The sequence below is a fragment of the Neolamprologus brichardi genome, chromosome 9, assembly GCF_056152115.1.
Source record: "Neolamprologus brichardi isolate AB-2024 chromosome 9, ASM5615211v1, whole genome shotgun sequence".
NCBI classification, from domain to species: domain Eukaryota; kingdom Metazoa; phylum Chordata; class Actinopteri; order Cichliformes; family Cichlidae; genus Neolamprologus; species Neolamprologus brichardi.
In genome coordinates this window covers 18778715-18806133 of record NC_142112.1, presented here as the reverse complement: position 1 = coordinate 18806133, position 27419 = coordinate 18778715, and the positions used below count along the sequence as shown (strand labels likewise).

The window sequence follows — 27419 nt, the reverse complement described above, 5'->3', positions numbered from 1 at the left end:
ACATTATTATTATATTATTACATTTAGTGTTTATTTTTGTGGCGATGGTAGTCTGTACAGTGTCTTACAATATTTATTTATTTTATTTCCACCAAAAGAAATTGTTCCTCGCGTATTCAATGGCTGCCACTGAAAGGTAGGTCTGTCTATATTCAGTCTTTCATATCCTCTCTTCTATTTTTTTCAGACTTTCTCCTTTATCTACCAGCAATAATATTCTCCAAGCCTTTGCATTTTCTCCTGTTGCTGTTTGTCTTTTCTTGTCTCTTTCTTGCAGCCCACATCTTACCTCTTCTCACACCCCTTCTGTTTGCACTCACAAACACACACTCTGCATGGTTTTCATGTTTCATCTGATATTTGTTGCTCATTCGTTTTGTTCTTTCTATCTCTCTGTCTGTCGCTCTCTCTTTGACCCAAAGCAAGGCTGCTGCAGTAGCATGCAGCCAGCTGCCAGTTACGATGATGGTGACAGTAGTGGGGTTGCTGGCTGAGTGACGTTGAATAAATTTAATATTCCAGCACAACTAGCAGACACAACCTGAACTCATGCACACACACATACAAGAGCCTTCTTGGCCAACTTTTCCTATGGCTACAGTACTTACGAGTTAGTGTCAGGCAGCCGAACATTACCCTTTTTCTGCCCTAGTCTCCCACAAAGGCTCTTTCCATGAGTAAATGGCAAGGGGATACTGCTACTGTGACATACCTCCTACTCAAGCTTGCATCAAAATCTCTTCAAGTCATCTTGGCAGCTTTTAGCTTCATCTAAAAGCCACAAGTCATTGTCAGGAATAGGCCTTTCACATTAAAACGGCAGCTGGCATTTGTGAGTGTGTATTGAAAACACACACACACACACACACAGTATCTGAGTATATGTGTTTCCCTTTCTTTTTTTGCTAAATATGTTTATTAGCAGAATTGAGACACTTTCCTTTCTACCTCTAACAATCATTTTGAAGACTGAAATATACTTATCAACATGATTTACACCGTTTACATGCACGCAGAAGCAGGCAGACACACATACACAGCCACACTGAATGCACCAATGAGCATATGCAATCCATGCAATCTATTACGTGCACTTAGTTCAGTCATAGATACAATATTCACCCACCAAATGTATGCGGGCAAGCTAATGTACTGTTTTCACATGGCACTGTGACAGAGATAATGGTCAAAATGCAGGACATTAAAGGTAAGGTACACATTAAAGTGAAACAAGCATCAAATCTAGTTTTGAGAGTGAAAATAAGAGAGGTTTGAAGATCAATTTAACTCTATTTAATTTTGTTACAGCAGTATACAGCTTTACAGTTAAAAGGTTCTATAAAGTTATGATAACTTTATAATCGATATAAACTAGAATATGTTTTTTACCTCTGACTTATTACACCTTACAATTTCAGGAGACAGAAGGTTTTTAATCAGATGCTGCATTTGATAGTTTTGGGTGTGGAAGAGGAGTCCTTCATTTCTTCCCCATCATTCTGCTTATGAGTTAATTTATACCATCTGCAAAATACAGCTGCCAACTTCAGCAGCAGACAGGGCATCGATAAGGGGAGAGAACATGGGGGACAGAGATGGAGGACAAGGAAGAGAAGCAGGGAAGTCTATTAGGATACACAAATGGCACACACCTACAGAAATTTGCTTTCAGAGAAAGTTGTAAAAGGCACACAGACACCTACACAAAATCTCTTTTCAAGGAACTTCTATAAGTGTTGGAGAGTGTCAAAGTGTAAAGAATATGCATAGTCAATATCCAGAGCCCTAGTCAAGCTTAGTGAGCACACACAAGCAAAAGGAAAGTTTTCAGCTCACTCTAAAGGCCAATGAAGTGCACTCAAACTGCAAAGAAAGGGAGTTTGGAGAATAACCATCAGTCTAGAGGATAGAATACATTACCCTCTCGGCTCTGTAAAAGACCTTGTTGCTTTCAAATACACAAACTGCTTCCATCAGTTGTGAACCTTTGATAACCCAAGTAGTTTATGGATACTTTCAGCTCAGATTCAACAAACTCAAAGCAAGATGCGCACGCCGTAGTTCAACAGCATGAGGGAAGAGGTGGTGTTGTGTTTTCTAGATGAGAAGGAGGAACAAAAGACAAAATGATAATGATGAGGACTATAACTACAACAAAGACTGGGAATATGCTATATATAGTTAGTCTACTATCTCATGTTTTCCATTCATTTACTGTATGCTATGGAAGTTAAACCATTTGTCTCCACAAAAATGTCAAAGTAAAAAATAGATCCACATTTTCAAATGGATTGCAGCCATATTAAATGTTCCTTGCATGCATTATTACAGTCTATTATTTTAAGTTAAGAAAAGAAAGAAAAGTAGGAGAATATCCAAAAAATGTAATAAGTACTAAAAGCAATCAGAGCTCTCCATAGCAATAATAACTAAAGGGTAATAAAAGCACCAGGATAATTGCAAAATCAAGGTGAAAGATTGATCTAATTTCACTTTATTTAAACAGCATCCAGCAAGCAGCTACAAATCAAAAGTTCTGTTCATTTAAGTCTCGTCTTGACTTAAGTCAACCAGCAGGATCTCGGGAATAGAGCACACTGGAATATTTAAAACATCCTCCCAGCTCCCATGAGATGTTTTTCTGTGACTGCAGAATCACTTAACATCATTTTAGCCTGTGGCTTTTGTTCTCACTCATTTTGTATTGTGTTTTTCTGGCTATAAGGAATATAAACTCCTTGCCAGCTCATTACACAAAAGACCGTAATCTATCACTGATAGAATGTAATTTGAAAAGATTAAATTGGCTAGATTCTAAACAGACGGAATAGTACAAAGCAGAAAAGATTAATTGGCTACTAGTTGTTTAGAACAGCAAATATAATCAAACTCATTATTGGTGGAATCATTAAATCGGGACATCAATCAAGGATAAGGCAAAACATGATAAACCAGATTATAAATTAACAGGGAAAGTTGCATTTCCAGGGCTTTTTCCAGAAACAGAACAGGACATTAAATCCAGCTAAATGAAAATATGTGGGAAACTGATTTCAGAGCAACTAAGGAATAGGTAATTTGGTCTCTGTGGAGCCCTCCTGAGGCAAGTTAAGATATGATGCAACTCGGTGCAAAACATTGAGAGAAACTCAAATGGCGTCAACGTCAGCCAGGGAGCCGTCGACTCTAAAAATTTTAACATAAGATAGCCAGCTGACATCCTTCTGAGAATGCATAAGAAATCTGCATGAAGAACATTTCCTGTTGAGTTTCCTCAATGACGTACATTCAGCTTTTTATCAACTTAAAAAGGATGATCCCCAAAATGTAGCCCTCTGCTATTCAACTACTGAGTGTGGACTTAATTTGAAAAATGTGTGACAGTAATAAAACATCGCGAAAAATCGAAAAGAATATTTCAACACTGGACACACATTTTTTAGAGTCAGCTTCATGCTGAAAATATATTAAAACTAATCTGGGGGACTACTGTAAACTTATATGAATGTTCATGGTAAAGGACCCCATGAACAGAAATATGCCTGGGTACTTCACCGTTTTTGGACAGAGAAGTAACCTGGGATAAGAGAGAAGGGCATATAATAAGAAGATCTTTCATTATATGCAGGTCTCAGGAGGAAAAGTTCACTTATGCTCAAACAGTATCAGGACTACAGGAATACAAGCTTTAATACTATGTGTCTTGATGAAACCTCAGTGTCTTTAATAAATATTGCAGTGAATCTGCACCCGCAGTGAGTTTGGCTTTTTTAATGTATCTCTGTGGGGAAAGTTGCACCTACTTTTTTCTGTGATCAACACACATGCGCTTCTTGCAGACCCCCGATGTTTTTAAAAAACAAACAAACAAAGAAACTTATAATTAGATGTAGAGCAAAAAGTATACTGTATGTCCTCTAAGTTGAACTCAAGTTAGGTCATGCTAAATCTTTAACTTAATATGCACTCAAATTGTGACAGGAAGTGCTTTTTCAAGTCTGTGAGCATGTGGAATAAACCTCAAACCAATACTGTGAAGAAAATGTTTAGATCCACCTTTAAATTTGATTAAAGCTAGTGATGTATTTTGTTAAACTTGTTGGTTTGAGTAAATGTGGACAAGTATTACAATTGTAATAATGATACTGACAGATGTCAAATGGACAGTGGGAGTCATTTTTGACTGATACATTTTAGGTCCTATATAATTTCTATGGGAATATAAAATTTGGGTCTTTATAGACACAGGGCAGGACACAGTTAGGTATATACAATGTGAATAAAAAAATCCATAATTGTAATTAATTCTCTCATGTGTTGTTTGTATATTTGCTGTTTCGCAGCGAGTGGTAAATGATCTAATTTTTGCTGCCACTTAAGCATCAAATATTTCATTAAGCTACAGGTATCATGCTATTTAGTGGTATTGTGTTGTGCGTTTAATGCGCTGTTTTGTTTCTTCCGTGTGTAGATAGGTAGCATTATAATTATATCAGCAACAGCTGTTGTTCTGTGAATATATACTTGAGAAAAATCATATGTTCACCCAGTTAGTTTCCTCTGGCAGCTTTCAGAGCATAAAGAGAACCCTTAAATGTTCAGAAGCACCATCGGCTACAACTCAGATCATTGTGTTTCACAAATTTCCAATTTGTGGTGAACTAATTGGAACAGATAGCAGCAAGAAGACCTAACTAAGCATTTGAAAGTCTTTACCCTTACTTAATAGCATGTTATTCAACCTTCCAACTCCTTGCTGGTGTCTCCTAAATGAAACCTAAGCCAGAGTGAGAAACGTGTGTGTAAGGCATGAAGGTGGGTGTGCCATAATGGGAGCAGAACTGGTCAGTTACTGGGGCAAATTACAGGGGGAAAAAAACTTAGACAAACACAGGCATTGACATAGGCATTTCAACATAAAGCTTCCAAGTTTCCAGTACAGTACATAACTAGTACAGAGCTTTTTATGTAAATGCAACTGAGTAGTTACTGTGAGAACATTCAGCACTATGGAGATACAGTTCACCCCCACAGCTCTGCTAGGAATCAGTGTGAGCAGCTCTGCAGCAGGAGACTGTGTTCCTCTAAGCAGAAAATCTACAGCAAATCCAGCTGCATTAAAAACTGATAGCCAAGTGTTTTGATTATTTTTTGAAGGACTATATTTACTGACAGTCTAATACAAGCAAAAAAACCTTCTTTTAGCTTTAAAAGACTACTGTTGGGATTTTCTAAACATTTATTTTTAACTGTACTGCACATGTACTTGCAGAAGTGCAACTTTCAGAGGCACAAAATGTTGGGAGGAGAGTATTTGAATGAATCACATACAAATTTAAGGTTTGCAGCGAGCGATTTATTGGCAACTGTATCAAATTCAACTCTGAAAATTGTCTTATTTTGTGTATGATGAGACGGTGTGATAATTTCTGCTAGAAGTGTCAGCTCATCTGGATTGCCAGAGGGAGATGTTATCAGAACAAGTGTATGATTGGCATCAGCGGATTGCTCAAGCTGTGAGCACACCAAAACTCTAGGCTCTTCAGTGAGTTCTCCACTATTTAGAGCTCAGCCCTGCATGTTTCTGGTCCTCAGTAACGCTGATATGTTTATGAAACAGAGCAGAACTTAACTTCATGTGAAGCATCAGAGGGAGAGGGAGAATCCCAATACAAGATCCACACAGAGCTGTGGGATGTTTTGGGTAACGCAGACAGCCATGTTACTTTTTAAAGTAGTGAATGGGTTTGTAGTGTTTCAGGTTTTTAGTCACAGAGATCCGTCATGGAGTGGTTTCTTTGTGTATTTTGATTTTTCTTCCTCTTATTTCTGATTATTTTAAAGCTCTCTATCTTGCTACTCGTGGACCAGATGCTGGATTTAAGTCAAAATTTAACAACAAAATACCTGCAGCCTTGCATGTAATGCAGATAAAAATACCAGTGTGCACACTTATGCATGTAGCAAAGCAGCAGTAACTTTATTAACACATGTACAGCTCAGGATCTGAGAATGAATAAAGTTTTGTGTTGTTTTTTGGGTTTTTTTACAAATCCTACAGGACAGCTGTATACTCACAGTTTTCAGTTTTATGCAGTGAGATAGTTTGTTGAAAGCAGCACTCTTCTGGATTAATCGTGCATTCCAACTGAGCTGTCAGATTTATCCAGAGATCACACACACTTATCCGTACAGAGTCCTCAGCTATTCCTAGCAGAAGACTTCGCCTTTATATCAAAACATATCCATTCTCCTTCAGCTGCGTTTCCTTGATCTGAACTGCCATGTTGTTTTTCTGGAGAAAACCTATATTATAATGTATTATTTTGGTAACCAGATTGCCCTCACCCTTGTTATTTATTATTGAAATGAACTGCCTTTGTCTTTGCTTATTAATCTGGGCCCATGTATGTAAAAGGTCTATTTAAAGAGTTGGATAGTGTAGGTATTTTTTTAATCCACTGCACTTTATCAATGGTGCATTAGCATTTGTGCGTATAAGTGTGATTGCTGAGGTTTCTTTCTAATATTGTAGCGTATTTTTCCGCCTTGAGGCGACTGTTGTTGTGAATTGGTGCTATATAAATAACATTGAATTGAACTGAACTGGATCAGTAAAGATGAATGGATCTGACAAAATCAGGTGTGCTCCAATGAGTCAGCAATGAGAGCACAGAGATAAATATAGTCAATCCAACTTCTATCTAATGTGCTGCTATGTAGCGCTGATTAGAGCTGTTGTCAGATAAAACTTATTGTTTCCTATTCCCTTTCAATGACTGAACAATTCATTTGTAAAACATTTGTTTTCCTCAAGGGGAGGAGATTTTAGAAATGTCGCACTGCAGAAATAAGACTTCAACAACGGCTACAAGTCTGTGATTTATCCCTCTTGTGGGTAACTTCTACTACATTTGCTCTCCCAATGGGAGGAGGAAGAGCTGGGTTCAAATCTAGTCTGCTGCAGGAATCTGACTAAACACTGCACGCTTCACTGATTCAGTAATGTGAAAGCACTGAGAGGGTTGTGGTCTAGGGAAAAAAACACACACACACACAAATGAATGCCATTTGCAAAGGGAAAAAAAGCTTAAATTGCTATCAGCACTTGTCCTTGACTCGGTAAGGGTAAATGGAATATTTTGTGGTATTAAATTAAGGAGAACTTCAGAGTCAATGCAGATTGGCAAAATGATAAATCTATGGTGTATTGCACTTGCTGATGAGCCAAATCCAAAGGAAACAACATTCCATTACACAATGGAGTAAGTACAATTAGTATGAACTTCACTTCACTCAAGAATATCTTTCCATTGCGAAGAGAAACACATATTTTTGTGCCTTATAAGTTGCCTAAAACATAAATAAAGTGCTAAATATATAAATCAAGAGGTGTAAAGATCAATCTGTACAAAGCTACACAACATATGTACATAGCAAATCTCTTGTGTACTTCCTATTCTTGCTTTCTCTCACCTCTTCTCAATCTAACATATCAAAGACTAAAATATATTTGCATTGCACTTATTTCCCCTCATCATCACCTAAACCAAACCTGGAGCTGTTTCGTCTACCATCCCCTACTTATATATTATTTTCTTATATATGATTTTCATGGGTTTTTTTAAACAAAACCATGCAGCATCATTGCCTGCCTTCCTGCAGCAATGCAGTCACCACTCCAGCCCTCCTTCGTCAAGTAACGGCCATGATTTTAATGATATTTTCCAGCTGTTGCTCCATAATTTCCATTACTTCCATCCATTAAACTCAACCAATCAATTGTTGCTTTCGTTTAAACACTTTATAACAGTGGGGTGCTGCTATATAACAGCAACAACTTTATGAGCTGCCTTATATTAGAGCTGTTTATCGACAACAAAGTTACAATTTGGCCTTTTTAGCAAAGTTTTACATAAAAAAGGCTTATTATAGTTCAGCACATACATTTATGGTATATGGAGGACTTCCTACCTGCTCTTTGACAGAGGCAAGGATAGAGGAGGTTGTCTCTGTCTCAGATCTGTCTCCATTGGAGGATGGCATCACAGGGGGAACCATGGCCCCCTTCTCCTGCTCTGCAGGCTGATCCGGCACTGGCATGGCTAAAATTAACACACATATATAGAAAATGATGTGACAAAACAGTACGAAGAATATGTCTCATTTACATGATTGAAAAATCACTTTAATAAGTAAAAAACTGAAATCACAGGCTGATTCAACTTGTATCCCAGTGTCGATCAGTAGTGTTCGTGGCTTTTCATAGACACTTTGGCAATGAGCCCAAGTGTTGTCCTTCAGGGGGAACCCAGAGCTCACTGCAACCATATAAGACAATAAGTCTGATGATCTTATCCTGGTACCTAATAGCAGTCAGGACACTGTTGGCTAGCACACGGAAGTCTATTTGACCCTACAAGTGAATGCCTCCCCACACAATCACTGATCCACCGTCAAACCAGCCATGCTTGTTACACCATCCCCAGATTCGTTTACGTCCATCACATGTGCTCAGTGTGAAACTTCTCTCATCTGTGAAGAGAATGTGCACCAGTGCTGGATCTCACAGTTCTGGTGTTCACTGGTGAAAGCCAATCAAGCTGCATGGTGTCCATAGTGAGCACCAATCCCACTAAAGGACATCAGGACCTCTAACCACCTTCATGCAGTGTGTTCCTTGAGATTTTGGTCAGAAAAGTGCACATGAGTAGCTTTCAGGAAGGTAACTTTGCAGGGTTCTGGTAGTGCTTCTGTTCCTCCTCAGACAAAAGAGAAGATACCGGTCCTGCTCTTCCACCCTCTTGAGACTATTCTGGAAGACTCAGCAAACAATCTCCTGGAGCTGAACTATTTGTGCAACCTCAATGGGCTTCAGGTAACCTCTCACCTGCTACCAGTAATCACGAAAACAGTAAAAGAGCAAAACACGGGAAAAAACAGTCAGGAGAGATAAGGAGTAGGCAACGGTCTGAGGCCACCACCTACAAAACCAATGCAATTTTGAGGGTTGTCTTGTTGTCTCTTCAATGCAACTGTTACCAGTTTCATCAAAACAAGTGGAATGGATTCGCAATCATCTTTTGTTATATACAGACTTCAACTATCTATAAAATACTGTTGTTTTCTTCTCTTATAAGCTGATTGAAGAATCTAATTCAGTTAAAACATTACTTTGAACGTGCCAGCCAGTCAATCAGTCAGGGCGCCAATGAGCACAATACTGGAGGACAGACTGGATGTTTGTGGTATGAGAGAATAAATACTAAAAGCAGACTTAATTTACAAAAACAAAACATAAAGCAAATTAATCTCAAACAAGTACAAACACAGTGGAATTTGCCACTTCCACTATATTACTTCACAAACACAGGGTATTGTAGACTGAGTAATGAATGTATTCAATTGGGAAAAGACATGCATTGTTCATCAAACACCACCTTGACAACTAGCTTAACAAAGTTAGCATGAGTCGTGCATGGGTTTTTTTGTTTGTTTGTTTTCAACCAGCATTCATCTTAATCCCAGGAAGTACTAATAGATGCATCAACATCACTTCTAAATTAAGCCATCTATAATATGAAAGCAATATTTTAACAACAACACCTTGCACTATTAACATGCTAATATGTTTTCTGTTCCATGCCCTAATAATTTAGCCTTGTATTTTACCTGAGCAGGGAAATGACAGGTTAAAGACTTCCTGTCATGCATTACTAACACTTTCTGTTACCATTTGTGTGACCACCATTTTCCATGAAAATCAGTGTCACAAAATCCATTTTCATTTTTTTGTGCATGATATGAGAAACTTTTCTTTGGTCTGTTCTGACTAGGCACTAACTGAAAAGAAACAAATTCACTTTCTGCGTATGCAAAAACAAATTCACTTTCTGCAGGCCAGGGTATACACAATATTGTGCCCAAACACCAGACACACAAATGTGAAAGAAAATTCAGGGACAGCTCAGTTTCAAGCAATACAAGAAAGCAGTAGAAAATCAATATCAAAAATGAAACGCAATGAAATCACCTTATGTCTAATTAACTGTAAAGGTTTTAAATCATCAATCAAACATCTGCACATTTTTCCTGTCCGAGCTGAAAGTACATGGCAAGAGAAAGAAAGAGAAAGTGTCTTAGAAATCAGGAAATTGGTTGGCAAGTTTTAGAGTGTTTTAGAGACCATAGGGACAGGATTTTGTCAATACAGAAGCCCAGACTTCAGTAGGAGACTAAATAATGAACTGCCTGAGTGTGGGATTAAATCATGGAGTCTCTTACTTTACAGTTTCCTGCTAGTCTCAGGCATTTAACATTTGATCTGGGGATTTAAATTCATGCCTCTAATTTTAGTTACAGGGTCTGCATGTACATTTCTGCAGCTTGGATTCTGTCATAGATTTTTAAAATGTGTGATATGTTTTTTAGAAGTATTCATCCAAAAGATAGAATGAGACAGACAAAGAGAATTAGAGTCAAGCGCATCAGTTACCTTACAGAGACAGTACCTCAATGAGGATCTAGACAGTGTGCCAAGCAAACTTCCACTCATTCTATTAGCCAGTCAGCTAGCCATCAGACAGACAGCCGGCTAGACAGGGTGGTGTCTGTAAATAAAAGATGCTAGTAAGATGCCCTGCAGATGGTAATTTTCACTCTCACTGACAAATACCACTTCTGTGTCTGGCATCTCCCCTCCTGAGTGGAGATGAGTCACTGGAGTTTGGCTCCTGAGCAACCAGAACCCCAGCAAAGACCATTTTACACGCGCTGGCTGACTGCCGCAATTTCTCTTGAATGCGCCAGCCAAATGTGCAAGTCAGTGGGAAGAGGAAAGCCTCATCTCACCTTCTTTCTGAACTCATATAGATGTTTTTCTGCTAGTAAACACCTCCAGCAATAAATTGGAGCTCCCAAATAACACAAAAGAATGAATATGTGTCCCATCAATAATTTGACATGTGACTTCTTGGCCAACAGTTTGTGTGTTTATGGTCAAGTTTTCGTTCCAAAAGCTATCCAGTTGTGTCTGTAGCAATATACTATAGTTTGAAATAGGCACAATACCCCTTTCTCATGGCAGGAAAATCACAGGTGTGACTAATAACATTAATGATGGTTTTATTCCATTTTGCTGTGCCAATAAGAAGTGCCAATGTGCCAACATGTATAATGCCAGAGGCCTGGCAGAGGCATACTGAAAAGAAATGCAGCTGCTATTAATTACACCTGTTTTTTTACAAGTAATAATGTCTGCACCCACTGGTTTTGTGCTTTATAACACTTAGTACTAAGCTCGAATAAATGTACAGCAAAGGCTGATTGATTGTTTTTGCAGACAGAAATGAGTGTTGCCTTGCGGCATTAGCTCATCAGATAATCTCCTTGCAGTTTTTGACATAATATTCCCAATATACAAGAAACTAGCATATACAAACAAGCGCAATTAAATTAAATAGGCAAACACGCTTCTGAGTGACTTTGATAAGTCATTTCTCATACAGCTGAATGACTGAAGTAACAAAAAAAAAACCCAACTCTAAACAGCATACAGCACGACACATAACAAAGACATTGCTGTGAACCTGTTATTGCCCGAGAAAGCCAGTAATCATGTATAGAGGAGGCACAAACTCTTTGTAATTAGTGTCCAGCAGGTGCTGTCTTTAGAAAATTGCAAAGGTGGCTCGCTGTATATTGGCTGCTGCAGAGATAATCCCAGAACACATTTGCCATCTAATGTCACAATACTCCACCATCCTATTCTATTCTTTCCAGCTATTGTCGCCAAGCACAGTCGAGCTGCTACTGAATAGATGTGTGACACCCTGCAGGGTGGAGTGTAACAGGAACCTCAGCTTAGAGGAGGCCTTTGTAGCCCTGGGGATGAATTTAATTGTAGCGCATTCTGACTGGTTTGAGCTGTGAGCTGTTTCGCAAAGAACTCAGAAGGAATGATGGTATGACATTTCATTTGGCTCAGCCCGAGATAAGTAATGGCAAGCTCAGAAAAAGCCTTGTATGGTTGAGGACCCAGCATTTAATAATGATCCTTACAAAACAAAGTGTAAACAAGCTAAAGAAAAACTCAAAAAAAGCGCATCACATTTCATCTTGTCTATAATGTACGGAGCCCTGCAAGGAACATGGGCGGAAAAAAAAATTAAGACAAAATTTTGCGAGATCCCGAGTTACTTTTGCAAAATCTCGCAAAAGTTTGTCTTAATTTTTTTCTCCCATGTCCCTTGCGGGGCTCCGTAATAATGTACGGTGTGCAAAAAAGCAGCTATGGAATTACTCAATGTAAAAACATGATATGCAGCATGCTGGTGCATGCTACTCTCAAATACCCAGGTTACCAAATGCCAATTCACAACTTTTCAACTTTTCACCCTGATTCCAAAGTGTCTACATGGGTAAATTTCCACTGTTATGTTCATAGACATGTTGGCAAGTGTCTGAAAGTGGTGAATGGGTCCAAAGTGCATGCATCCTTGTTATACCCCTATCTGGTCTCTAAAAGGAGAATTTCATATATCTTCTCTTACTCCTGGGGATTTTTTTCTCTTCCCACTGTTGCCAAGTGTTTGCTCACAGGGGCAATCTAAATGGGTTTCTTTCTTTTTACATTAGAAGATAATGTGCCTTCAGGGATATTTGGTGCTATATTTGGTGCTATATAAATACAACTGAATTGACCTTGGCCTTTACTGTTTGCTCACAATTAAAAAAAAAAAAAAACTCCATGCACAAGCAAAAAACACAGCCATGCATATATAAACACAGAGGTGACTCACATTCTATGCCAGAGGATTTTGCAGTTTAGGCACTTCTGAGCGCTGTTCACACCTGCTCTGACCAAACAAAACACACTTTTCATGTCCATGCCTACAAAATGACACATAAAGAGACTCACACGTGTACTGCATGAACAAACCTTTCTCTGAGATCCCTCCCTCTATGACTTCACATTAGCTGACTCGCTGATTTCATGATGTGTTGTTACATCCACTCTGCTATGCTCTCACTCTGACCTTATTATGTTTCTTGATCCTATTTTCATCCTTTTTTCTCTTCTACCGTTACATTTAAAATTGTGCAAGTTTATCTGACCTGTAAATTGGATCGAGCAGTGTCAATTGCTCCCTGTACAAAATGAAAATACATTTTTCCTTAACACTAATCTATAATGTTAGGAGATCTACAAACCAATTATTAATGTTTTCAGTGTATCTGAAGCAAAGTAATCACAGTATTTTTTTTCAGCTTTTTGGAAATTGCCTTTCGACTTCAATCTTACCATTAGCACTGTAAAAAAAAATTTTTGCTAACAATGATGTTTTTCAAATTTCAGAACAATTTTTTTTATTTATTAACTTTTTTTTCTTTTATAGGTTCTATCTCCTGTTAAATCTCCAGTTCAGGTCCCAAATAATGCATTTTGAACAGGAAGCCATTATCCCCCTCCGCATGTTTGAGTGGGTGGCTCCCCTAAGGAGCACAATCAAAAGCGTATCTCCTTCTCACATAAAATTACATTGTTGAAATATTTAAAGGGGCTGAAAAGCAATCTGTGTGTAGAACTTGAATCCTTCAGCAGATCCAAGCTAAGACATTTAACATCTATATTTCTCAGGGATGACATTGTATATATGCTAATAAAAAGCATTAGAAGTAATAAACTAATGAAGTTAATGAACCATATGGGACTGTGAGAGCTTCAAAATTATATCAGAATATTCCAACAGAATTTGGTGACAATGACATTTCTGACCAAAAGGTTCAAAATTTGTAAGCAACTTTTGAACTTTTTTTCAATGCTTGCAGGCAATAGCATTTATAAATGTAAGTAAAGAGTTTTTTCCATCCTTATTTTTCAATGTCCTCCTTGTTAACGACACACTACCTAGGTCAGGGGTCAGCAGCCTTTAACACCCAAAGAGCCACTTGGACCCGGGTTCCACGTAAAAGAAAACACTGGGAGCCGCAAATACTTTTTGACATCTAAAATCAAGATAACACTGTATATATTGTTTTCTACCTTTATGCTTTGTGTGAACAACTAAGGTGTGTTGCTTATGAAATCCATGAAGTGCTACAGAGAAAATTACATTTTATTTATGTAATTAACACATTTTGAACTCTTAAAGAAATATAACAAAAGGAAAGACACCCAGCTGAACTAAAATGATCCATATAGCAAACAAAAACTGTTATATCTCCTTTGGGCTTTTGGAGCCTGACTTTTAAAAATAATTGGAAAAAAAGCACTATGCTGCTAAAAAATGAAAAATAGATATTTGCAAAATTCTGCCTAAATATGTATTTTACCTGGTTAATATGTGTGGCGGGATGTGGTCTGCAGTGCCGCTGCAGGGGAGGCGGATGCACCAGAGCAGCACCCGCAATCACGCCTCGCCGCCTTTACGTCTGTGCTATCTATGCTGTTGTGTTGGCGTGTGTCGGGCTGTGAGCTGCAAAGCTACAGCCGGCTGTATGCATACAGCAAGCGTGTGTGAAAAGTGGTCAATAAAGAGATGCTGAAAAGCATGTTCATGCAAACATCGCCAGGTCTGCCGTGATATGTTTACAATGGGACTTCTGGTCCTGAACCTCTGCGCACAGCATCTGCAAATCGGCGCTTTCATCTTTACCCAGGACTGTAAGCTGTCATCTGTGAGGCGTGAGCGGTGTTTGTTTTTAACATAGTTCACGGTGGAGAACAGCTGCTGACATAATGTGGATCCGAAGATCCATAACTGGCCTACCTGGAGTTGAAAGTCTCGATAAATGCACGCCGTTTCGGCAGGTACACCGGCTTCTGCGAGTGTGACGCTTATTTTGAGCAATAAAAAAATTATAGAATATAATTTTATTTTTATATTTCAATATCACAATAATCTAAAAATTTTGAACTACAACTTAAAAAAGAACTAACATAAATAAAATACACTTCAGCTAAATACTTCTAATTTATTTTCCAAAACCACGCGGAGCCGCACTATAAGGACTAAAGAGCCGCATGCGGCTCCGGAGCCGCAGGTTGCCGACCCCTGACCTAGGTGCATGCGGCAGCAGCATAATAGTCAAGTTACAGTGACGTAACAATATACTCAATGAGACAGCATAAGTCACATGTAAGTACAAAAGTATCCTGGGTAGTTTTTTCCTTTTAAATTTTAAGTAAAAGTATAACAAAACTACTTTAATTTAACAATACCACTAAAGTAAGTTAACTGTGTAACTTTTCATCATTCTCTACAGTATTATCATTTGACAGCAATCACTACTATCACACTTTCTCAAGTTTTGCCCTCACTAAGTAACCTGACCCTTGGAATTAAACATTTCCATGGTAACAGAATCTCCACCAGTCAGTTTATTTCAATTTGTAGGAAGATGGACACATGGCTTTTTAAACTTTTTAAAATCATGGTTATAATCTTATGGCTCATAATCAAAATTCCTATGGAATATGTTTGTGATTGTAACGTCCCTCTTTTACTGTATTATTTTATATTTTAACATGAAAACAAAGTAAAAACTGTAAAACCATATGAACAAAACAACCATGAATGAGAAATGCAGTATATCTGTTTTACTTATATCTGTTTTTCCCCTCATTTTATATAACAGCAATGAAACAATGTCAGTGAAGTTTCAAATTTGCAGCTGTGCCAAATGTAATGCACCAACAAATCTTACATATGTTTCAGCCAAAGTAGTCGTCATTGGTCTCATCAGTGAATGTACCATGTTGCTTGGCAACAACTACAAATGACATCAAATGCACTTTTATAAGAAATACAACCAGAACACAGAATAGGAGGCTCTAGGGAGGAAGAAGTTATGAAGCAAGCCCGATGTTGCCTGTCAAGTAAAAGATTTCCAGTTTCTTCCCCACACTTAGGAATGCAGCGTATTAATTTAACACTCAGTATCAGCAGATACATAAAGCTAAAGTATCTTTTTTGTGACAGGAACACATACACTGTGTCCCAGATACACAAAAATGTGTTTGATTAAGCAAAATATTTTATAAAAATACATTTATTCATTCCCTGTTAGTGTTCTACTATTATATTTAATGTTCCTCTTATATTTAATCTTGCATTTTGTGTGTGTTGCATTTTACTGCTGTAGATGCTGAAAGTTGACCTCATTTTAACTGCTTTATGTGCTATTAGGCAGTACAGCAAGGCCATATATACTATCGCATAACAAGCGATTAAAGCTGTCAGACAAATACAGTTAGGTAAAAAGAAGAAAATGTGCCTCTGTATAAGTGCAGTCCAGACATAAGGTTGCAAAAATGCAAAACCACAATTAGCCTACCTACAGTTTATGGTTAAGTACAGTACTTGAGAAACATAAAACTACTAAAACTAACTCACTTTAATGCTACCTACAGTAGCACACCTTCACCACTTGCTCAAAGTACTTTCTCCTAACATTCCTAGTGTTCGCACTGTCACACCTGCACACAATCACTAATTAACAACCTGGATATAACCTGAAGACCTGCATAATTATGCTAGCACATATTTCTGCTTCACATAACTGTATTGATAATATCACTAACTAATAACAACTGGAACTTACTTCCACAAGACATCGCAGTAAGTCATCAACTCATCAACACAACAGCTTCACTATTTAATTTTTGGAAAAATAGCAAAAGCCATTATAGCACAAGAAGCTAGCTATATCTGCTAGCCCTTCCAGGTCGAAACACTTAACAACAAATCATAGGCTACATTCATTTGAGCCCCACGGTGCTCAAATGCAAAACTGACACTACCTCGATCAATAGAACCTGCTGCAGTTCCAGCTAAAGTCAGTAAGTCATTTTTAAGCTTTAAGTTCTTTGGAGCATCTGACTTATGCTAATTACCTACTCAAAACAGCTTGTAAAGCAGATGTATTTAATCAGTAACAATCATGGCTTTTAATGAAGGCTATATAGAAATTTAGTCAGTAACAGTAGTAACAGACATGCACTCTATAAAAATACCCAATTAAAAAAAAACACACAAAAAAACAAAAGAAGTCCATGGAAAAAATGACAAGTGCACTGAGAGATACTTGATAGATCGACACATAGACACTATGTATAGATAGACAGTGTCTACCATACAATCAGAACAAGATGATTTTACAATCTATATAATGTAATCAATATAGTCTCTATTATAATGAGTCTTTTGCGTAAGTTCAGTAAGCAAGATCTGTATTTACCCATCTGCCTGCTTTCCTAGGTGTTCAGGCTATTCAGTCTATTCTTTACATCACCTCCACTTTCCCCTGCTTTCAAACTGACATCATTACTCCAGTCCAGTCATTTTCTTGCACACCTTCTGTGATCCAATCCAACTTATCTGTTAATCTGTCATTCAGGCATTCATGCAACCCGCCTCCTCCCCATCTTTGCCTCACCATGGAGCCTCATCCAAGCATCCAACTTCATATTCACCCCCACCAGCGTCTACACCCTGGTGGGTCCTGTCCTAATTCCTATCATTTCTGGGTTTTCTTTCTGCTGCGATGTTTCATCTGGGTCTAATCACCACATAGTTTTTATTCAAATTCTGCATCTCAATAAATCATTTTCATTTTCAAAATGTCATCTCATTTTTGAACTTCCATTCAAAAAGTGGTAACTCCTCTCATGGAATACTAAGTAAAAAGTCTTAATGTTTTTTTTGTTTTGTTTTTTTAGGTATAATTATGTAGTAATGCTAGTGGTAAATGATTTCCTAATTAGATATTTGATATTAGTCATTGAGGAGAGGTATGTATATATAGGTTAAATGTTGAATGCACTATTTACGCAATTTTATTAATGTACACTAATTATACATTAGCTATTTGCATTCATTATTTTCAAGTGTCACTTCACCTACTCTGCCTCACCATGCATCCATCCATCCATCCATTTTCTACCGCTTATCCAGAGAAGCCCAGACCTCCATCTCCCCAGCCACCTCCTCCAGCTTATCCAGGGGAACACCAAGGTCCTCACTCTAACTTTAAATATGGCATTTATTGACAATCCTCCATTAGCCCAGTCGTCATAGTGTGGGCAAAACACTGCTGGCGGTTTGCTAGAGTCTATTTGAGGCTGAGAAGCTAATAACTCATCAGGGATCCATGTTTAATAAACTGCTATTTTATTGTGTTATCTATGATATAATAGTAACTTAAAAGGCAAGTTAAAGTAGAAAATTAGGTTACTCTAAAACAGTCCATATTCTGCAAACCTAAAGTAAGCTTCAACACAAATGTGAATTTAATTATTTTAAAAGGTTAAAGTTCAGTCTTTTCTAAAGTATTCTTCATAAAATTTCCAATTTTAAATTGAGTGCAATAATTGCATCATGAAATTAGCACAAAAAATCATCTTACAGTATCCCTTGGAACAGTTTTTTTCTTGCAAAGACAAAGACATTACTCAGATACAGTGAACACTGCACATCCTCTCTCTCGCCACGATCTGCCTGTGATCACCTCTGTTCGTTACACGTTGAATCTTGAGTGTAACCATCTGATCCATCGATAATTCATGCATGTTCCTGAGATACACAGATATAAGGGATTCACTAGAGTCAGGCTCACTTCAGTTGTTGTTTTTTGTATTGAATTATTCATGTCTGTAAAAAAAAAAAAAAAAAAAAGCAATGCTCAAGATGCTAGAAAATGAGATTTTATTCTTAAGAATAAGTGAGAGTCTGTCTTTTCACGTAAAAGGTAACTCGCCTTGCGGCTGCATTAAACCGTTGAGCAAGGAGGACCTGCCAGCTTTCTGTCTTTTGTCACGGATTACTCCCGAGAGGCTGTCGTCAAAATCAGATCTTTACCGCTGATGGTTCAGATAGCTGACTTTTATTCTGCTCTCAAGCACAAACCTGCTGTGCCGGATTTGAGCTGTGCCATTTGAACCAGTCATTGTGAAACAGTGTCTAAAAAGCAACAAATACATCATAAGTGTAATTTTTTTAAATAAAGAAAAACAGTATTATTTTCCATCACACCATTGTCCTGATAGGTGATTCTAAGCCATTCTTTGGTTGCCTGTCACAGGCATTTATCTACTGTATTTGGGTATGCACGTATTAATGTGAACAAAGAGCAGCTGTCAGAAGTAAGTGAATAATAACAATCCTCTTTTGAACTAATTCTTATTCAAAATGCTTTCTTGAGCCCACCCCCTGGAGGTAATAGCTTTAATAAGGAACATAAACATTGAAAAAAATCCTGTTGTGTACTGGATACCATCAGTATTCCGTCAGTATTTCCTTTGACATGCTCAAATTAGCCTGAGAGGAGCTAATACGCTGTGTCACATTTCAAAGACAAATGTTTCTAAAGTGGCTCAGTGTAACACGGCCATTCATGCATATTAGGCACAAAGCCATTCTCTGAATATTATTGTTCCTCTGGGGAGTCTCTTGACCCTGCAAGCAATCAAGGATTCAAAGAAAGAAACACACATTTAACCCAACGCACGCACACACACACACACACACACAAACACAAACAGGCTCATATGGGCACACAGCTGTTAATGACGTATTCCACTGGGTCTGTGTTTCATTGCTGTGAACCATGCACGTTTTATTAAAACTGACTTCTGCCAATCTGTTCATTCTTCTCAGAATTTTTAATACAACTACGACTAAGGGACCTGTAGTGTGCTCCGAAACTGTTACTCACAGTCTGAATGTCGAATATGTAAGTTAGACTTGACAGAAATGTCTGACTTTGGGTGGTTTGAATATGTTGTAACTCATTAGCTGTGTGCACCTTGCCAGCATCCTCAACAGCTCAAATAATAATCATCTCTAACATATGGCTAATAATGCTAATGTCATCAGAATGAGCCAAAGCTTGGAAAATGAAGAAATAATAATTATAATTTCCATACCCAATTTCCCCAGCTAATCACTCTTGACTTCCAAAGGCTGCTTTGCCTTTCAAAAATCATTCTTATAGTCTAGCACATATAAATGTCTTGGATGATTGATAGCTCTAATTTACCTCCATGTATCGTCTAATATGAAACTCTGAATAATGCATAATTCAGTTAGCAGCGCTCAGAGACGGAGGGAGTGCACGTGACGTTGCAGGCATCAGAGGAATGCACATGCACAAGCTCACACACATATATGCACAGCTCATCACAACTGAGCGTAAACAGTTTTACAGGTTTAAATATGCAGACGCTCGTGGCTAAAAATAGGTACAGTATTCTCTTGTAAAGAATATTCTGAACTGAAAACATGCACTTCAAAACAAGACTAACAAATATAAATAGATGGTGTTACACATACTTACTAAGGTTAACGTGAAAAATAAAATATAGAGAAAGAGAGTCTTTCCCGGCTATCACGGGGAAAGGGGCGGGGTACACCGTGGAAATGGTGCCAGTGTAACATAGGCTTGTGCCTTATAAGTAAAACCCCAATTAATAAATCATAAAACATAAATCCATATTTTATTCACAAGGGTAAGTAAAAATATCAAATCTTAACACTTAGAAAAATTCATGAATTTCATTTCATGAAAAATATTAGATCATTTTCAAATTGATGGCAGCGAAAAGTTTCAAAAAAGAATCCTCGCTTCTTTTAACAGTAGCCTAAAAACATTTGGGAAACGAGGAGACCAGTTCTTGGACTTTTTGGGAAAGGAATGTTGTCCCAGTCTTGTCTGATATAGGATTTTACCTGCTCAACAATCCTGGGTCTTCTTTGTCATGTTTGTTTTCTTTCATTATGCATCAAATTATTTCAGTTGTTAAAAGGTCTGGTCTATAGTCAGGCCGGTTCAACACCTGCACTCTTCCACAATGAGGCCACACTGTTTTAATAGATGCAGTATGAGGGTTTACATTGTCTTGATCTTCTATGCTTGAGTCATCTTAACCTCCTAGGACCGGGTGTCCACATATGTGGACATCGCATTTTGGGTTGTCTAGACCAAAATACAACATTTTGCTCTATAAAGGCCTGATATCTCTTACGAGGACATTATACTGCTGCTTTTCTATCAAAATTTAAAACAAATGTCCTCATATGTGGATCTCCAGCCCTTGTAGAGCAAAATCAGGTAAAAACATCATTCTTTGTTTTTACATTCATCACGTCTCAATCAGCCCAAATAGCAAAGAGTAATTAAAAATGCATGCCATGAAATAGTTTGGATCTAAGGAGGTTAAAGGGAATCCTGGTGGCACAAAGACAATTATAAAAAACTGACTAATGACTGAAACACTAAGCTATCAACAATGGGTGATTATGGTTCAGCAGATCCTGGTAATTGAAACACTCACATACAGACTGAAAGTATCCTAGTCTACAGGAAATGGTTGTTATACAAAGTGAAGTAAGGACATGAGTAACTTAAAAAACATTTAGTCTGAGATTACTGGCTTGGGACTGTTCAAATGTTCATGTACTTGTTTTTCTACGTATAAACAAAAAAAAAGTAATATAGAAGCTCTTCCTTGAAAAATTGTCTAGCTGGGAGTTTATGTTGTTTTAAAATCTGTATATTTTGTTCAACATGAATGATGCCTTTCAGACGTGCAGGCTGCCAATTCCATAGGCACTTACACACCCCCACACCATCAGAAATGCAGGCTTTTGAACAGAGGGCAGATAACGAGCCAATTTTGATTGGCCTGACCTCAGAACAGTTTTCCACTTTGCCTCAGACCATTTTAAATGGGCTTTGGCCCAGCAGCGTTTCTGGATCATAGTAGCATATGGCTTGGTCTTTGCATGACAGCCCTTTAGCCTGCATTTGTGGAAGGCATGGCGAACTGTGTTCACAGACAATGATTTCTGGGAGTGTTCCTGAGCCTGTGCAATGATTTTCTTGACACAGTCATGCTTGTTTTTAATGTGGTGCGACCTGAGGGCCCAAAGACCACAGGCTTTGATATCTGCTTGCATACAGAATTTTTTGATGTGACATAATGTATAGTAGATGATGCGATATTTAAAGCCTTCATAATTTTAGATGAACATTAGGTAAATAAAGGAACATTATTCAGAAATCGCTCCACAGCAAACAGTGGCTCACTACTTTTGTCAATACAGTATATTTTTTGTATAACCTGTATATTACAGTTCCAGCTTTCCATGCAAAAAAAACTGTAATAAACTCAGCAAAGATTAAGGTAAGACTCCCAAGTGTGTTATGAAGACAAAAAAGTTGTTAATTAGAAAACATTTATTCAAGTTAAGAATAAATATTAAGAACTACATTAAACGTGTTGAATGAAATAAAAGTCTTATCCTGAAGATGGTTTGTCAAAATTATATTCCTCCCAGAGGAGTGGACAAGCGCAGATAACCCTCCAGGAGGCAATACCAAACCACAGAGTGAGACTGCGGTGGGTGTGGCTTATGGCTCCAGAGCCTCAGTGATTCAGGAAGCTGGTCACAGACAACTGTGATCTGATGCCTGAGGTCTGTTTTGCTTTCAAAAGCCCCAATGCAAGCAGTCAACAGAGACAGAGCCATTGATTATTTCAATCAATACGTAGAGCTATTGCAACTTTAGCACTTCTGTGACACAGACTAATGTATAACTCTGCTGTAAGCATACCTATAACTTTGAAAACCTCTATGGAGGTAGCACAGCATGTATATTTAATGAATTTTTCTGTAAGGCGCAAGATATAAAAATGTATTTTACTTTTTTTTGTTGTTGTTGTAGCCTGGAGCGCTAAACATGCACACACATATATATGCACACAGTTCAGTCAAGCAGCTGGGAAGCAGCGAGATGGTTGACCTAGATTGGGTGCTGGGTTTGAAGACATGCGGGAGAAACCATCTGCATACAAAGTCAGAAATCTCTAGGCCAACAACCAGGGAAACCAAGAAAGAGGGTTAGAAATAATTACAACTTTTTCCTACTACAGAATACGGTAAAACTTACTCTCTGTAACATGATTTTTTCTATATTTATAGCAGAGACAGGAAAGAGAATGCTTAATAGCCAAGAAGAACACACGCCCTTTAAGGAGAAAATCTTATTTCAAAGTTTGTTTATTGCATAAAATCTTGGAATGTCTACTTTATACACATTATGACTGTTTTATTGTGAAGCATGCCTTTCCCACTAATTTTAGTCAGATATAAATCTGTCTCAAACTTCATCAAATTTAAAAAGGAATAAAATAATTTTACTTTCAATTGTTTTGGCATTCTCATTAGATTGCTGGTAGCGCCCTTGACTTGAAAATCATTTGTATCCAAATCCCGATGATTGGATTACACAGTACACCAGTAAAAAGTCAGGTCAATGCGACACACAGGTAATGAAATAAAAGGTGAATTTGGTCATTAAAAAAGAATCAGCATAGTGCCTGGAAAGAATTAAGGCTTATGAGCAGGTTTTATCACCTTGTCTAGCAAGCTTATACATACTTTGTATCATTAACACATCTGAAACAAAGATGTCACCTCACGGAACAGGATCTGTCAGCAGAAAGCAGCAAGTAACAGATTCTACTGTCACCTGTAACACCCAGGATGTGAGACACAAAGGAAGCTACAGTAACTCAACCCTCTTAGCACATTTATGCAGTGTGGAGAAAATAATTCAATATGTGAGCAAGTGAAGGGAAAAAAGAGCTCAAGAATAGAAGAAGTGAATTAAAAACTGGTTTTAGACCAAAAGAAAGAGACTGAGAGGGAAGATCCAACACAAAGGAACAAATAGGATACAAAGTGAAAGAACCCAGACATATTCTTTCCTGGGCTTCACTTCTGTCTTTGGTCTCACACCTCCCTCTGATTTTCTTCGCACCTGTCAGAACAGTGTGATACCTGTTAATCACCAACCAGCATCGTGCTAACCGCACACAGCCGCAAAGGATGCAACGAAAAAGACTAATCTGATGTAGAAAGTGGAAACTCTCAAGAGAAGTGAGCCAAAAGCTGTGACGACATGGATAAGTAACCATTTTGTGTGAATTCAAGTTTAAATATGCTACACATCGCTATAGTACCCAGTTTTTCAATGATTTGGACGTTTTACACTTCAGTGACTGAAATATGTGTAAGACATGGTTCATTGATGGTGTACAGTGTTTGTGGATTAGCTCTAAGTTCGATATTTTAACAACACACAAGTCACTCAGCCAGTGAACCACTGTGTTTCTTTTAATAAGTCACTTTCTTAAATCTGTCTAATCTTGAGCAGAAACCATATTTACTTTTGCAAAGACATAGTACAGACTTCTCCCACAAAAGCCCATCTATTTCATTTCTGTCACCACTGTAAAGTAAGTACGCATAACTCCTGGATTCCAAGCCGACTCATTCATATATATACAGTGAAGGAGTCAGAGCATTTGTAATGACATATTGCGTGAGCAAGAACCCAATCCTTCCCTGAAGTATGCAAATGCATGCATGTAATGATGTATGATATCCTAAACCCATTTATAACAAGAAAAATATACTGTAGTCTGCCTTTTAAGAAAAACAGAGATGAAGTCTGATATCTAACAGATGCCTGAGGGAAGGCTACTCGTGGTTCCCGCTGCTTCTCTACAGCCAAAGACAGCTCCCTGTAAATCTTAGAGGCATTGTCCTTCATAAACAATCCTGTATGGACACACAAAGCAATATGCATTTTAAAGTGTTTTTGAATCTCTATACATTTTCCAGTGAATAGAATCTGCCTTAACTGGCTTTAAAAGTTTGGCTTTGCTTTCTGCTTTCTGCTTGACTTTTGTTTGAAGTCTGTTTGACTTTGTGAAAATTGTAGCAGAGCAGCATAATGTAAGGTTTTCTTCCAGCCCCTGGGGTGGTATATATTAATACCTATATAATTCATATTGCTATCAAAGTTAGTATTTTTCCCTGCCTCGCCATGGGAAAAATATAACATAACATATTGTTATAAAACACACTGCTGCTCCTCTACGATGTTAAGGATGTTAACAAGCTATAGAAACCACAGCCAGAACAATCCTGGTGGACCTCTCTGTAATAGCCCAATTACACAAAGTTTTTGCTAAACAATTATTTCATTTTTCTATTTTGTGAAACTACACTTTTGAGCTTTTATTGGTTTTACAGAAACACAACACACACACACAGTTTAAAGTATTGCAGCAGTGTTTTTCAGTCTTCTTTTTATTGATTGGGTCCAGTTTCAGCCACCTGCCTTGATGGGTAACTGAAGCATCACTTGCCCAAAAGCACAGCTGAATGCCATTTGCTCAGGCAGAGGCCACCTTAAAACCTTCATTAATGTAATTGAAAGAAGAGTCTAGTTTTACCGCTGTGGGAACTTGTTCTAAAGACCAACTTGGTAATTTTGCTATTTGGAAAACTGATAGATGTTAATAATGAGCCTGTAGTGGAAATCAGGCTGGTGATAGCCAATGAAAATAGAAATTAAAAACTGCTATTACCAGCTATTTGCACTGAAAGCAAATCTTGGAGCTGTCCGTGGTGCTTAAAAAAAGGCTTCTCCCCCATTTTTTCTCTCCTTTTGCTCACAAAGTAGAGATGTGTGACTATAAGTCATTTTTTGCACTGTACATAGTGTTGCGCACATGAACACTATACACAGCTCAAGGTCATTCATTAACTATTTACTAAGTGAAAGGCATCCATCTTTCTCTTCCGAATAGAGCCAAAGACCAAACACAGAATGTAAAATGACCTTCTATATAAAGCTACTGTGAAGTCAAATACAGTCTGTGTGTTTGCATGTGTGTGTGTGCATATTATCCACTGAAAATCTTGTAATTTAGGAAAAAATAGCAGCATGGCTCATGGAAGTCATTGTTCACCCAAATCCGAGCCACTGCCTTTCATGATAACTAACCTGCTAATGCTAAAGACAGGTGGAGCAGAAGTGTGACTGACCTGAAAGTCATTCTTCTAAAAGCCACACAGACGAAGCAGTTTGAAACACTTAGGGACACTTAGAGGAAGGCAGAGGAGAAAATGTGAGGAAAAGGAAAAAGGGAAGAAGGCATTTCTCAGACAGAGAGCAATGGCGGTATGGTGGGTTCAGATGATAACCTTGACCACAGCTGTCATCACACGCTGTCTTGCGTGTGAAGATATGATTGGCATTCAAAGGGGCCAACATTTACCTGGCTGTTATCTCTGAGACAGCAGGCCTGAGTCAGCCTGTGATCTAATGAAACAGTCCATTCCTCTGTGACAAGACCAAAGGGGAAAATGAGATATAGCAGCTGCAAAAGAAAAATGGGTGGCCATTTCATATCTGACTGTTTTCTTTGGTAGTTTTGTTTTACATACTGTCACAAAGTGAGAATGTTCAGAAACAAGCAGGAACTGTGACACACAAACAAAGGGATTCAATAAACCCATCCCTTTTGCTGATGCCTGACTCCTTTTGAGATAGCTGGGGTTTTTTGTGGTTGTTCTTCTTATTTGCATTACAGTCTTCCACTTCCAATTTACAGTGTGACGTCAGCCTCCCCCCCCGCCCCGATCCACCACCAAAAAAATAGGGCAGCTACTTGGAGAGTGGGAGAACCAGCTCACAGGTCAGTATTCTAAATTCGCTGGATAGACGGAGAAAAATATAAAAAGATGCAAGACATGAAAAGAACAAAAAAACAAAGAAAGGACAGAGTGAGAAACACAGATGAGCAGTCTTATGATCTTGTCAGGTTCTGTTGCTCATAGACTCAAACACACACACACACAAAATGCACATTTAAATTGGTTACATAACTAGCTGTTTGACAAACAAAAATAGAGAAATAGAATATAAACTGCCTCACTGGTTTTAAATCAGCTACCAGTTAAAAAAAGTATGGGTTGGAAGCTGAAAAACTATTTTTACTTGCTTTTGAAGTAACGCTTTGTTGACTTTGTAGAGGCTCTGAGTAAAATATAATGTTTCATTGAAAAATAAATAAACCATTAAAGATTCAATTTCGTCATGTGAAATGACTGCCAGGAGAAATGTTGACACATTTAAGGTTACTGTAACAGGCAGAATTTGATTACTCACAATATTTTTTTTCCTCTCAAGAAAAAACCCCACCATCAGTGATATTTTAATACTACATGATTAATTCTCAGATGTCAACAACACGTTAAACCGCTTATATAAAAGATACTGTGTGTGCACTGACTCACAACTTGTATCTTGTGACACTACACTCCATCCATTGTGGTAGTTTCCAGTTTATAATGCGGCTTACCACAAGATAAAGTTTTATTATTTCTATCCATAGCAGAGGCTTCTGCTGGCTGTAGAGCTCACCGCAATATGAAAACTATAAAGCCACAATGCAGAGGCTGCGCTATGGTGTGACAGGAAGAGTATACCCCTGAGACTGGGATAAGAGAGACGAGCACTGTGGCCATCCGCACATCCTATCTCTCAGTCTTGACATT

The 27419-nt window shown here is 38.0% G+C and overlaps 1 protein-coding gene across 3 annotated transcripts in view; it reads right to left on the bottom strand.

Moving 5' to 3' along the window:
- ctnnd2a (catenin (cadherin-associated protein), delta 2a) overlaps positions 1-27419 on the bottom strand; it is a 253658-nt gene that overhangs the window by 207155 nt on the left and 19084 nt on the right. For all 3 annotated transcript variants that reach the window (XM_087846074.1, XM_087846077.1, XM_087846075.1), the window contains exon 2: positions 7975-8105. In XM_087846074.1, the coding sequence (XP_087702200.1) occupies positions 7975-8103 (129 nt within the window). In that variant the 5' untranslated portion in view covers positions 8104-8105. The remainder of the gene's footprint in view (positions 1-7974; positions 8106-27419) is intronic.